We start from the raw sequence: 13,899 nt of genomic DNA on the forward strand, positions 1-13,899 counted from the left end.
CAACTAACATAGGTAATATTTATTGAGCCTTTACTGTGTGCTGAGCTATTACGTTAAGTATAAAATATAATCTCTTTTAACCTTCATTAACAAGAGAATGAGAGATAGGTTCTAGTGTTATCCCCATTTTATAGAAAAGAAGACTGAGACACAGAGAGGTTAATCAACTTGCCCAAAGAAACACAGCTCATAAACATTGGTGTGGGATTCAAAGGGGTATTTTCTCCTTTTGGCACCTATATCAGCAGTTGCTTCAAAAGAAACTGTCTTGGCTTGGATTATTCCAAGAACAAAGAGAAAGCTAGTATGGTTGGAGCATGGTGCGGAAGAGTGATGGGAGATGACACTGTAGGAGTAAGCAAAGGACAGTTTGTGTAGACCCTTGGGGTCATTGTCAGGAGCACTGGGAAGCTACTAGGTGTATTTAGCAAGAGAGGGACTTGATATTATTTACCTTTTTTTTTTTTTTTAATTCCTCTGGCTCCTTTGTAGAGAATGGATTAGAGGAGGACAAGAGTAGAAACAGAAAGACTAGGTAAGGGGCTGACACAGGCACCCAGGCAAGAAATAATGATGGTAGGTGGTAGGTGGTAGGTGGTGGCAGATATGTAGATGATCTGGGATATATTTGGAAGTATACTATACAGGACTTGCTTATGGGTTGGCCTGATGATGGGAGGAAAAAGCAAGGATGATGCAAGCAGGTTTTTTTATTTTTAGCCTAAGTCATTTCTAATTTGGGGCTACCATAGGTAATGCTTCAGGGAACATACTTTTCGTGCAACTTAGAACACATCTGAATATTTCCTTAGCATGCATTCCTGACAGTAGAATTAATATATTAAGGACTAAGCCTCTTTTTAAAGATTTTGATACGTATTGCCCAGTTGCCTCCCTAAACAGTAGTACTAATTCGCATTCCCCCTATATTTTGGTGTCATTTCCGCATCCTTTTCACTGCTGGAGTTAGTCTCCTTTTTCTTTTAAATTATTTAGAAAGGCATCATCCCCAAAACATTTGTAAGCTAACTGAACACAAATTCAGTTTCTTGTTACCCCATTCCTCTCTGGCTATTGGCTGGAGGCCTCTCTCTCACCTCCTTAAACCTCTTGCATTTCTTCTCACGTGGCTGCCTCCATATTTAAAGCCAACAGCAGTGTGTCAGGTTCTTCTCATGCTTCAAATCTTCCCTTTCACCTTTACTTCTGCCACCAGCTAGAGAAAGTTCTCTGCTTATAAAGGTTCATATGATTAGATTAGCCCACCCAGATAATCCCCCCTTTTTGAGGTCAACTGTGCCATAAAGCAGGAGTGATTTCTCATCACACTCACAGATTCTGGGGATTAAGGAGTGTGGAATCTTGAGAGGGGGACATTTCTACCAAAGGCAAAATACATTTCCCCTCCCCCAGGGTTCTGAGGAGTCTTTTGCCGTTACTGTATCAGCTCAGCCTAAAATCTTATCTAAATCTCATCAGCTTAAAGGACCTAAATCTAACCTTCTAAATCATCTAAATCAGGTACAGTTGAAGCTCCTGAGTACAACTGCTTTCTGTCTCTTGACCAGAGAAATAGGTTGTCTGTTCCCATCATACAGTGGTCGGATGGGCAAAGAATAATAGTTATCGATTTCTAACCTGGAAAAAAATATGAGCATGAAAGTTATTAATTACAGCATTATTTATAGTTACACACACCAGAAGCAATACACCAATACCTACAGTAGAAGATTTAAGTAAATTTTAAAAATTTGCTCACTTGAGTGACTATTATTTGGCCATTAAAAATGTTAATAGCAAAGACAAACAACATGAGAAATATAGGACACAAGTGGAGGAAAACAGTGAGATCTAAAATTATATTTATTATAATATAATTGTCTAAAAATATGCTTATAAAAAGGCTAGGAAAGAATAGCAAAAATAGTCATTGTGTTAGAGTCAGATGATGGGTGACATTTTTCTTATAATTTTTTAGTATATGCATATGTTTTCTTTCTCTTTCTTTTGAAAATCTTTGTTCACTTAGCCTAAATGCAGTATTTTCCAACCATTCTCAGTCCCCAGTTCACCTTTGAACTCATAGGATATCCTATCCTATGAGTTCATCTAGGGGTGGGGAAAAGGAAAGGTGTAGTGCCCTGCTTGCTCAGAGCACATAACGGGTGCTCTCCTTGTTTATGTGCACACACTGTTGTCTATTGCTATCAGCATTTCCATTTTCCCAGTCCTAAGTTTCCACACTTGGCAGGACAAGGCAAATAAACCCAGACCACAAAAATTCCCCAGCTGAACTTGTACCCTCGCTGGGAAGCAGCCTAGCCGTTGGTGGTCCCCAGACGAGCAATGCCTGATCATGTGGGAGCTTTCAGAAAATGAAGGATCTCAGGTCCCATCCCTGATCTTCTGAATTAAAACCTGCATTTTAGCAAGATTCTCCCACTGATTCATGTGCACATTACAACTTGAACAGAACTGGCCTAGGTGGTTCAAACAATGCCATGAAAACTGACTCAGGGATCAGGGTCTGGAAATCTTCAGGTAATTGCTGCTGGATGCACTGTGAAAGCACAGCCGGCACTCCTAAAGAACTCTGGTGTGCAGATGGAGAGCTTTGCGTTCACGCCTGGTGATCACCAGTGAGTGCAGACCAGCAGTTGTGCTGAAAGCAGCCATATTGATGTTCTGTACTGGTTAAGAGCCTAGGTTTGGAAGACTCTGGTTCTGGAATAAGCACACTCCTTCCTGACTTTCCCATTGACTGCAGCTATCTAGAATGCATGGAGCAATTATTTGAGGATGCTGAAAAGTAGTAGCAGATAGATTGGGAAAGAAGACCAGAGGTTGAAATACCACCATACTGGCCTCCAGTATGAACTCAAGGAAGCCCAAAACAAGGAATTAGATATTGGCATGGAAAGAGAGCACTCCAGGACAGCCCTCCATTCTGGCTAAAGGAGTGGGAATGGGGTCTAGTGCTCAAGAGAGAATGGGGAAAATCTCCCATGTTTCTTCTTCCTTTTCTCCATTGTTTTACACCCCAGCATGTGACAGTCCACAAACTTAAAACTGAGGGAGAAGACCCTTCCTTTCCAGTACGACTTGTGTCAAGAATATGGAGTGAACCACTGTTGCTTTTTTTTTCTTTCTTTCTTCTCCCTCCATTTGATACAGGCATGTGGACACAGGCACTGTCAGGGGAAGTACATGGCAGAGCAAGGTAATCAATGTCCCAGCTTTCTGGCCAGAGGAGCCGCAGGGACCTGGAAGGTACCAAGGAGATAGATCACAGAAACGGAAGAGTTCAGAAAGCAACTCCATAAAGTTGTGGACTCCAGGCCTTACCTGCAAACTGTACATAAGTGGATCTGATTGTAAATAGCACACCAAAGACTTTGAGAACAGAGCTACAGGATAGCCCACTGCCAGGTCTCAGACTGACCACTGGTTAGCACAAACATGGTATACAACTGGATAGCACTGCAAAGGCTTTCCAAACAGACGTGACATTGAAACCTGAACTTGGATCCCAAACCCAGCTGGGTCAATTGCCTGCTAAGACAAAAATACCAGGATTCTCCCCAAACCTCATAACAAAATGTTCAAAATTATTGGGCATACAAAGAATCAAGAAAATTTCAGCTCACAAAAAGACAATCAACAGATGCCAATATTCCAATGTGATGCAAATGTTGGAATAATTATGTGACAGAGATATAAAGCAGCTATTATAAAAATGCTTAGAGAAGTGAGGGCAGTCTAGAAACAAATGGAATGATAGAAAATCTCAGCAAAGAAACATGGTACAAAAAACAACCCAATGGAAATTTTAGAACTGAAAAATAATAATTCAGTAATCAAAATAATTTCACTAGTTGAATCAGTAGCAGAATAGAGATAACAGAGGAGAGATTAAGTACTTGAGATAGATCAGTAGAAATCATCTGAACAATAGAGAGAAAAAATATTTTAAAATAAAGTTTCAAGAACCTGTGGGACAATTATAAAAGAGCTGACACTGTGGTCATGAAAGTCTTAGGAGGAGAGGAGAAAGTGTATAGTACAGAAAAATTATTTGAAGAAAATAATGGCTGAAAACTTCTCAGATTTGGCAAAAGACATAAACCTACAGATTTAAAAAGCTCAGCAAATCCTAAGTAGGATAAACCCAAAGAAGTCCATGCTCAAATATAATCAAATTGCTAAAAGTGAAAGGCATGAAAGCAACTAGAGAAAAACACACATTGCTTATAGAGGAATAAGAATTTGAATGATTATGGATCTCTCATCAGAATACGTGGAAACCAGAAATAAGTAGACCACCATTCTTAAAGTATGGAGAAAAAAGGATTGTCAGACCCAGAATTCTATATCCAGCAAATACGTCATCTTTATTTCTGAAGGATTTTAAGATATTCTTAGTAAAAGGATACAAAGAGAATTCATAGTCAACAGATCTTCTCAGAAGGAATTGCTAATGAAAGTTCTTCAGACAGAAGGGAAGGGATACCAGATAGACACTTGGAACATCAGGAATAAAGGAAGAGCAATAAGAATGGTAAATATCTAGATAAACATAATAGACTGTTCTCTTGAAGTCTCTAAAACATGTTTTATAATTGCAAGCAAAAATTAGAACAAATTCATTGTAAGTTATATATGTCATATAATATGACAATATTGTATGTTATATAAGACAAGGAAGGTGAATGAAAGGACTTACTTATGCTGATAAGGTTTTTACCTTCTACTTGAAATGGTAATATACTATTTCTCAGTAGACTGAAAAGTTACATCTGTTTATTGTAATCCCTCAAGCAACCACTGAAAAAACTACAAAGAGATCTAGTCATAAACTCTGAAGTTGAATTAAAAAGAGAGAAAATAGAGGAAAAAAAAAAGAGAGAACAATTGGAAAAGCAATGATAAAATGGCAGATCTAAATCTAAACATAACACATTAAATGTAAATGGTCTCAACACACCAATTAAAAGGTCATGGCTTTTGAAGTTGGGTGAACCTAGTGTGAATTCATTCTTGGCCACTTAACTACCCATCTGGCCTTGTGTAAGAACAATTGCTTCTCTGAGCCTCAGTTTCCTCATTTGTAAAATAGGAAAAATCTGGCCTTGTGTAAGAACAATTGCTTCTCTGAGCCTCAGTTTCCTCATTTGTAAAATAGGAAAAAAATGGTACTTCCTCAGAGGGCTATTGCAAATATAAAATAAGGTAATGTTTATAAGGAGCTCAGCACATCCATCTGTTTAAAAAGTAGGAGAAATGCATATTTGCCTCATATATGCAAAGTATCTTCGGAATAACATACAAGAAACTGATGTCATTAGTTGTCTGTGGGTAGCCTGGAGGACAGGGCTAAGAGGGAGATTTTTTTACTTGTACAGGTCCACAATCTCTTATCTTACAACTCTGAAATCAAAAGAGCTCTGAAAACCAGGTGTTGTTGATTTTTTTGTTTTATTTTGTTTTGTTTTTTTCATAAGATTGGTGCCACACCTTGTTTGGTAGCAAAACCTGAACTGAAGTGGCATGAAGCTCCTTATATGTTCATTTTGTGTGAATTCTCATTCATTTTGCAGAAATATTAGGGTATTGGTTATAGGGTACTACACAATAATATGTTAGGTATATTCATCTGACCTTTCTGAAACATGAAAAATTCTGAATTCCAAAACACATCCAGCCTAAGATTATGGATCGATCTATCCTTTGAATTTTGAATTCAATCTGTGTATTGTTTTGAATTTTGAAACTGGTGAAGGCATTACCTATTCAGAAAATTAAATTTTAAAAACTAAATTTAGCATGGTGCCTGACACAAAGCAAGCTGTCAGTAAATATCGGCAGCTGCTATTATTCCATTCTTCCAGGCCTTTCCTGTCAACAAATCTGTTCATGTCCAATACTATGTTTCACCACGACAGCAGACTGAGTGTTATTACTTAGATTTTCCATTGTAAAAGACTGAGGTGCAAAGGTTTTGTGACAGACCCCTGCCAACCAGCCATACAATCCCCCACCCAGAGTCCTGAGGTTTTTCCTGTTCACCAGACCACCTCAGCCATAAGAATGGCGTCAACAGGATTTGTGTGCCCAAGAGAGGCATGTTGTTTTTATCTAAGAGGAGAGGAGAGCACATAAGGAGGAATTGTGTGTGGTCAGGATCACCCCCAAATCCCAAAGGGCCTTCAAAGGGCCCCAATCCCAAAGGGCCCCTTTTGAAGCTGGGCCTTACTGTCCAGTGGGCCCAGCTAGGCAGTTGCGCCTACAGCATTTAGTGTACAGCACTCTCTTTCAGTTGATTACCAGATTAAGTTTTAGGGGCTTGATTCTAGAGACCATTTACAAAAATTAGCTTCTTTTTTTTTCTTTTAATCCCGAGAGCCTCATTCAGCATATCCAGTACTGAGACTATTTTATAATAGGATCTGGGCGTGTATATAATGAGCTCACAGAAGTGTGCATGTGTTGCAGTTAGACTGTGTTGAGTGTGAGCCTAAAGGATATGCCGTGACAAATGCAAGAATGCAGATCGTTGGGGTGGGCCTGGCAGCTGCCTTTCTAGCCTCCATTGTTCTCTATCTCTTCTTTCCTCCCCACGCTCTGTGGCCTAGGAGAGAAAAACAGAGATGGCTCCATGTTTCAGGAACCATCAGGGCTCTGTTTTCCAAGTCATTTTTATAGCCACTAGAAGCTCCTTCTGTTTGCTCCTCTGTAGGGGGCAGTTTGTGGAGGTAAGTGTAAAATGCTTGCTGCCCTCTGCATCACTTGGTCTGTCCAGTGAGTTAGGTTGTTGGGAGGCCACCAGCAAGTTTTAACTGCCAGCTCCATGAACCGTGGCTTGGAAACAATAACCTAGGTCAGGAAAAATTGCTTCCCTTGGAAGTCATGTCCAACTAAATCATGGTGTCCTTTCCAGCTCATAAGGTAGAACTGACTGGAGGAGCACCTACTTTTGGATTATTTTCCTAGTTGCTTAATTAATGGCTTCTTACCTGTAAGCTTTGATTAGCTGCTATTTCCCAGGCTTTTCTGAGGTCTCCCATGCCCCAGAACTGTCAGGTTTGTATTGCTCACCGGGGCTCCAAGCAGATTCCAAAGCACACTTTTTCAAATACCAAATCTTCTTTGTTTTATTATATTCATAGCCATATCCTATATGGAAAAAATAGGAAAGTATAAAGAAGAAACTTCTCCCAGGTATAACTGTCACTGTTTATATTTTCAGTTATGCTTCTTTCTAGTTTTATTTATACACACACACACACACGCACACACACACACACATTTTTCATAGTTGATTTCCTAGGCTATTTATAATCCCCTTTTCTCCCACAGTTAACACTGGAGCATAAACATTTTTCCACATCATTTTAAAACATTCTAAGAACATTGTTTCCATGGCTGCATTACCATGATCTGCTTAATTGGTCTCCATTTACAGCCAATCCTGTTCCCTTGGTTAAAGTCTTTATGATGATATTTTCATTTGAATTATGTATTATTATTATTTTTTTAGAAGATGTTGGGGGTAGGAGTTTATTAATTAATTAATTTATTTTTGCTGTGTTGGGTCTTCGTTTCTGTGCGAGGGGTTTCTCCAGCTGTGGCAAGCGGGGGCCACTCTTCATCGCGGTGCGCGGGCCTCTCACTATCGCGGCCTCTCTTGTTGTGGAGCACAGGCTCCAGACGCGCAGGCTCAGTAGTTGTGGCTCACGGGCCTAGTTGCTCCGCGGCATGTGGGATCCTCCCAGACCAGGGCTCGAACCCGTGTCTCCTGCATTAGCAGGCAGATTCTCAACCACTGCGCCACCAGGGAAGCCCTATGTATTATTTTTTTAAGATGGATACCTAGGCATAAAATTATCAGATCACAGAATGTAAAGATACAGAAGGCTTTTGAGAGGCAGATATATTTTGCGTGTATATATATATTAGTATAGACTTGGTCTCCACAAAGCACCCACTGATTTATGCTCCTGGCTCCTGCAGTCTCAGTGTGGGCAAAAATTGGTTCTTGGTTGGGGGGTGAAAAAAATCTTAGAAATTACAATGGTTTGTGGCTATCCAGTGCAGTATCTGTGATATTAATATTTCATGCAGGGGCCATAATGAGAAGAAGGTTGAGAAGCACAGTTCTAGTTGTATGTGAGCACCCATCTCACTCCACCCTTCGAAGCTTTTAAATCTGAGCTTTTGGTTTGGGGTTTTAGAATAGTATTTTTCTGATCTAAATGTTCTTGGTTCTTTGTACAAACTTTAGGAGCCTGAGAAAGGTATGAATAAAATAAAATTTATCTGGTTACCACCGTTCATATTTTTATCTTTCTACTTTATTGGGATCCTCCATGTTTCTAGTTTTATGTCCAGCTCCTTTCGCGTAATTGCCATTGTAATAATTTCAGTGTTAGTCTGTGCCAAGGACCACTTTGAAATATCCCTTGTGTTCTGGTCTCATGCAGGGGCTTCCCCTGTCCTCCATGCCTGGGAGTACATTTGTGTCCCCAAAGGCATCAGGTTTGGACCTCTGGGAGCCGAGGTGCCAGGCTGCTCTGGGACTTTCAGTAATTGTCCCTTGTTTGTTTCAGGTGTGATCCTCTGGGCCCGTTTGCTGTTGGGGGAGAGGACCTAGACCCCTTTGGGTGAGTACTGCTGGAGAGGTGACAGCAACACGACTTGCTCTTGTGGCCATTCAGCCCGAGCTCATCTTCTAATTTTAGAGCTTTTCATCAGTCTTCTTTGGGGTGAAGGAAGCAGTTGTTGCTGAGTGGCTGAGAAAGCATTGCCGCTGTTCTGCTCTGCTATACCTGGAGCAGTGCAAGAGGGCTCTGAGTGTTGGGGAGTGGCTGAGCAAGCCCGGTGGGCAGCTCCTCTGTTGTTTTCTGGCCCTGCTTGTTTTGGTGGAAGACAGCAGCTGTCCCTTAGATGGAAGGATACCATGGGGATCTATCAGGTGCAGACTGAAGAACACACAGTGGGCTACGGACCTGAGGGCAGTTCAGGGCTATTCAGAGGTCACCTCACTTGGTAAGGGGAGTCTCTGATCCCCATTAGACTCTGGTGTGGTTCTTGTCAAGTCCCCAACAAAGTTATTTCAGCCTCAGCTAGGCACTGTCTTCTCTGAATGCTTTCAGATTTTAACTTCTGCTGCAAAGTGTCCCCAGCTTGCGTGTCTCACTTTTAGACCATGGGGAAATCATATAAGTCGGCAGTTAAGCTTGAACAGTGACTTCAAAGTTTGGGGAACATCAGCTTATTCATCCTAGTTTGAGCCATGAGGTCAGATCCATGGAACTCCATGAGGGACAGATGCTGTCAGGAGCCAGACTTGGGCAACCAAATTATGGATTGCCCTGAGACCCTTTAAGGAAACAGAGCAAAAAAGGTAGCATCATGAATTGTCTCAATTCATTAGTCCTTAGACCTAAAGTAGTAGCCTGCAGAGCCTTGTGATGGTTCTGCATTGACCTTGACAAGTTCTGGCACATGTTCTGTATCAAATTGTCCCCCTTGGGTGCAGGAGATGGCAGGGATCTCAATTTTGTGGGTTCAGGGAGCCTGTAGAGCTGAAAGTACAGGCCAGGATTGCCAGAGAAGGTGCGCTCTTTGTGTTGTTGCTCTTGCCACTTCCTGCTGGCACTCAGGCAGCCATCCACGTGTGTCTGCTTGAACCATCCAGGGTTGATGTCCCAGTCATTTTTAGTCCATTCTCACCACCTTCACTCCTTCTCCAACAGCTGCTTGCCACATTTGCTTACCCATCGTTCCTTCTTGCCTCAGGTGTCGGAGAGGTGGCATGATCGTGGATCCCCTGAGATCCGGCTTCCCAAGAGCACTTATTGACCCATCATCGGGCCTCCCAAACCGGCTTCCTCCAGGCGCTGTGCCCCCGGGAGCACGCTTTGACCCCTTTGGACCCATTGGGACCAGCCCATCTGGGTAGGTATTCACTCAGGTATGCTGAGAAGTAGGACCTGATGGCAGCTCAGCTCAGCATTGCAGGAATGAAGGCGTCTGACGCCAGGTGCAGAGTCACCACTAACTCTGTCCCCTGCTGCCAAGAGAGTGGAGCCTCCTCCAGGCACCTGCCTGATGCCTCCCTGGAGCCTTCCAGGAGCTTCCCATTCCTCAGTGCATCCCTTCCCCAGCTCCAGTCAGGGAGGACTCAGAGGAGGGGTTGCTACTCACACTTAATGGACTTTTTGTATGTGTCAGGAACTCATTGGATCCTTATGTCAACACTTGTGGGTAGATATTACTGTCCACATTTCACAGATGCAGAAATCAAGGCCCTGAAAGATGAAGTAACTTATCCAAGGTGGGAGAATAAGAATTCAGACCCAACTCTAGAGTGCATGCTCTTGAACTGCACAAACCACCACATCATTCTGGAGGCAGGCTCCCTCCATTCAGGACCCTGTATGCCTGTGTGCCCCCTGGCTCTCCATCGCCCCAACTCACCAGCCCCTCTTTCCATTCCAGACCTGACCCAGACCATCTCCCCCCGCCGGGCTACGATGACATGTACCTGTGAAGGCCTCAAGAATGTAACATCCCAGCCTTCCCTCTACTCTCCTGGAGCTGCCACTGCTGGCCCCATCAGCAACCGTTTTCTTGTGGGTTGGGGGCAAGGGACTCTGCCCATGGGTTTGCAGGCCAGCTGGGATTGCCTCCCCACCCCCTACCAGGGCCAAGGTACCTGCCGCAGCTGTCCACCTGGCTGCATATAGGTCCCAAAGAGAAATCAGTGTCTCTCAGCACCAGCTCCTCCCCACTTCCCAGGGGAGACTCCGGCAACATATACCCTCGACCCGATGCAGTCCCAGTTGCAGCACTGTAAGAACAGAACACATTTTGGATGTTATTATTAAGAACCAAATGTCAATACAAAAATCATGTTGCCAGTCTCCCACTCTTCTTTGCTGCTCAGTTCCTTCTATTTATGTGACTTGAGAGTTTGAATCTGAGGGGCTAAATGACTCTTTTTTCCTACCCAGGGCCTGTTCTTGCTTCTCAGGCACCTTCCTTTCATAAATTGCTCTTGCTCCTGACCCCAATAAGATGGGTCCCAGTCTGGCTTCATGGATGAAAATGAGTGACTGGAAACCCCATAGGCCACAAGGATGACTTTCACAGGGACGGGCACATTGTGGAAAGACTGCATCATTCTGAAAAGGGCAAAATCTTCCAGTTCTGCTTGTCTGAGCCAGTCCTCTGGGTCCCTCTGTGCCTGGGCAGTGGCAGCCTACGAACAGAGGAATAAACAGAACAGACATGAAGGCTAATCTTTTTTTTGCCACTGACTTACTGAGTGACCCTAAGCAGGTCCCTTCACCTCCCAGGGCCATTGTGTCTACCTACGAAATCTGAGGTGTGCCTTTCTTGCTCTAAAACATTCTGGTGTCTGATTCTATGTCTGATGACCCCTGGGAACTGGGGCAAAAGGGAAAGAATAAAGGTTCAAGGCTTTGTGTGGTACTTACCTACAGAGTCTGCAACTGTGTGCCTCTCACCCCTCTTGCGGCCTAGACACAAGCATAGCAGCGTGGTGCTGAACTCAGGACAAGCAGGGAGCCTGGTCTCTGAAAGCCAGTGGCAGGGGGCGGGTTGGGGGGAGTGTGTGATAGGGGTGAATGAGGGAGCTAGTGATGCAAGAAACAACCCAGGAAGGCATTTCACCCCCAGGGAGCCCCAGCCTCTGGAAACCTGTGCCCTCTGTCCAGGCCCACCTGACCTTTGGTGTTCTCCAGATCCTTTTCAGCCTGAGGCCTGACAGATGTGGTCAGTGATGGACCCCTGTGCTGGAGTGGAAAGAGCACTCTAGAGCACCAGACTCAGAGGCAAGAGATCAAGGCACTAGTCACTTTCACTCCCTAACTAGCATTTCAGCCACAGGCGGGTCCTTAAACTTCTCAGCTCCATGGATTCCTTCCCCTAAATTAGGATGTATTATTTATCTGTGGGCAGAGGGCTACCATAGCCTTCCTGAGGCATCTGCTAATATGCTGTAGCCTGAATTGCCTGTCTGCTGTGCCTGAGAGTGGGTTAGGAGTAAACTACATAGGCATATGTGCCCAGGGTCAATCCAAGATGGAGGCTGGGACTAGGTGGGGAGGCTAGCATGAGCCGTCTTCCTGGGCATTTCTGGCAGACCCCAGTTCAAGCACTGATTTAGTAAAAGACCACCTTGAAGCTTTTAGAACAGCTCTGCTCTGGAGAAAGACCCAGAGGTCAGGCAGAGCTACAAATGCAGTCATTAATAGTCTTCTTCCTCAAGAGCCAGCTAATGGGTGGAACGTTTTTGTTTTGAAACTGGATCTTACCTTCAACCAGAAGGACTTGGGGCAATTTGCTCGTAAAAGCATCTTTTATTATAAAATGAAGCATTTAAAGGAACATCAGACAAGTGGGAGAAGTAGATAACTTTTAGGACCCTGATTCAAGGAAAGGACAAGATTGAAACAATAAATTCGCCACTTAGATTTTCTCATATCAAAAGTGGAAAGGATAGCCATAAATATAATTCTGTTTTCTGAAAATAGAAACTTTAGTGATCCACCTGCAGAATCAGGTTTTTTGAGTGGGTCTCCTTGCATCAGGGACAGTGAGGAACACAGACTATGTCTTAGTTATGTGGGGGAAGGTGAATGGGGCCTTCAGGAACTTCCCGGGCACATTGTGGAAAGACTGCATCATTCTGAAAAGGGCAAAATCTTCCAGTTCTGCTTGTCTGAGCCAGTCCTCTGGGTCCCTCTGTGCCTGGGCAGTGGCAGCCTACGAACAGAGGAATAAACAGAACAGACATGAAGGCTAATCTTTTTTTTGCCACTGACTTACTGAGTGACCCTAAGCAGGTCCCTTCACCTCCCAGGGCCATTGTGTCTACCTACGAAATCTGAGGTGTGCCTTTCTTGCTCTAAAACATTCTGGTGTCTGATTCTATGTCTGATGACCCCTGGGAACTGGGGCAAAAGGGAAAGAATAAAGGTTCAAGGCTTTGTGTGGTACTTACCTACAGAGTCTGCAACTGTGTGCCTCTCACCCCTCTTGCGGCCTAGACACAAGCATAGCAGCGTGGTGCTGAACTCAGGACAAGCAGGGAGCCTGGTCTCTGAAAGCCAGTGGCAGGGGGCGGGTTGGGGGGAGTGTGTGATAGGGGTGAATGAGGGAGCTAGTGATGCAAGAAACAACCCAGGAAGGCATTTCACCCCCAGGGAGCCCCAGCCTCTGGAAACCTGTGCCCTCTGTCCAGGCCCACCTGACCTTTGGTGTTCTCCAGATCCTTTTCAGCCTGAGGCCTGACAGATGTGGTCAGTGATGGACCCCTGTGCTGGAGTGGAAAGAGCACTCTAGAGCACCAGACTCAGAGGCAAGAGATCAAGGCACTAGTCACTTTCACTCCCTAACTAGCATTTCAGCCACAGGCGGGTCCTTAAACTTCTCAGCTCCATGGATTCCTTCCCCTAAATTAGGATGTATTATTTATCTGTGGGCAGAGGGCTACCATAGCCTTCCTGAGGCATCTGCTAATATGCTGTAGCCTGAATTGCCTGTCTGCTGTGCCTGAGAGTGGGTTAGGAGTAAACTACATAGGCATATGTGCCCAGGGTCAATCCAAGATGGAGGCTGGGACTAGGTGGGGAGGCTAGCATGAGCCGTCTTCCTGGGCATTTCTGGCAGACCCCAGTTCAAGCACTGATTTAGTAAAAGACCACCTTGAAGCTTTTAGAACAGCTCTGCTCTGGAGAAAGACCCAGAGGTCAGGCAGAGCTACAAATGCAGTCATTAATAGTCTTCTTCCTCAAGAGCCAGCTAATGGGTGGAACGTTTTTGTTTTGAAACTGGATCTTACCTTCAACCAGAAGGACTTGGGGCAATTTG

General features: G+C 44.0%; 1 protein-coding gene across 1 annotated transcript in view; it reads left to right on the top strand.

Moving 5' to 3' along the window:
* The window catches only part of PSMF1 (proteasome inhibitor subunit 1), a 46,569-nt gene extending 35,272 nt beyond the window's left edge, over positions 1-11,297 (top strand). The window contains exons 5-7 of the mRNA XM_007118233.3: positions 8,607-8,660; positions 9,799-9,957; positions 10,501-11,297. Coding sequence (XP_007118295.1) covers positions 8,607-8,660; positions 9,799-9,957; positions 10,501-10,552 — 265 coding nt within the window. The 3' untranslated portion in view covers positions 10,553-11,297. The remainder of the gene's footprint in view (positions 1-8,606; positions 8,661-9,798; positions 9,958-10,500) is intronic.
* The last annotated feature ends 2,602 nt before the right edge of the window (positions 11,298-13,899 follow it).

This window comes from Physeter macrocephalus, chromosome 14 (assembly GCF_002837175.3).
Source record: "Physeter macrocephalus isolate SW-GA chromosome 14, ASM283717v5, whole genome shotgun sequence".
NCBI classification, from domain to species: Eukaryota; Metazoa; Chordata; class Mammalia; order Artiodactyla; family Physeteridae; genus Physeter; species Physeter macrocephalus.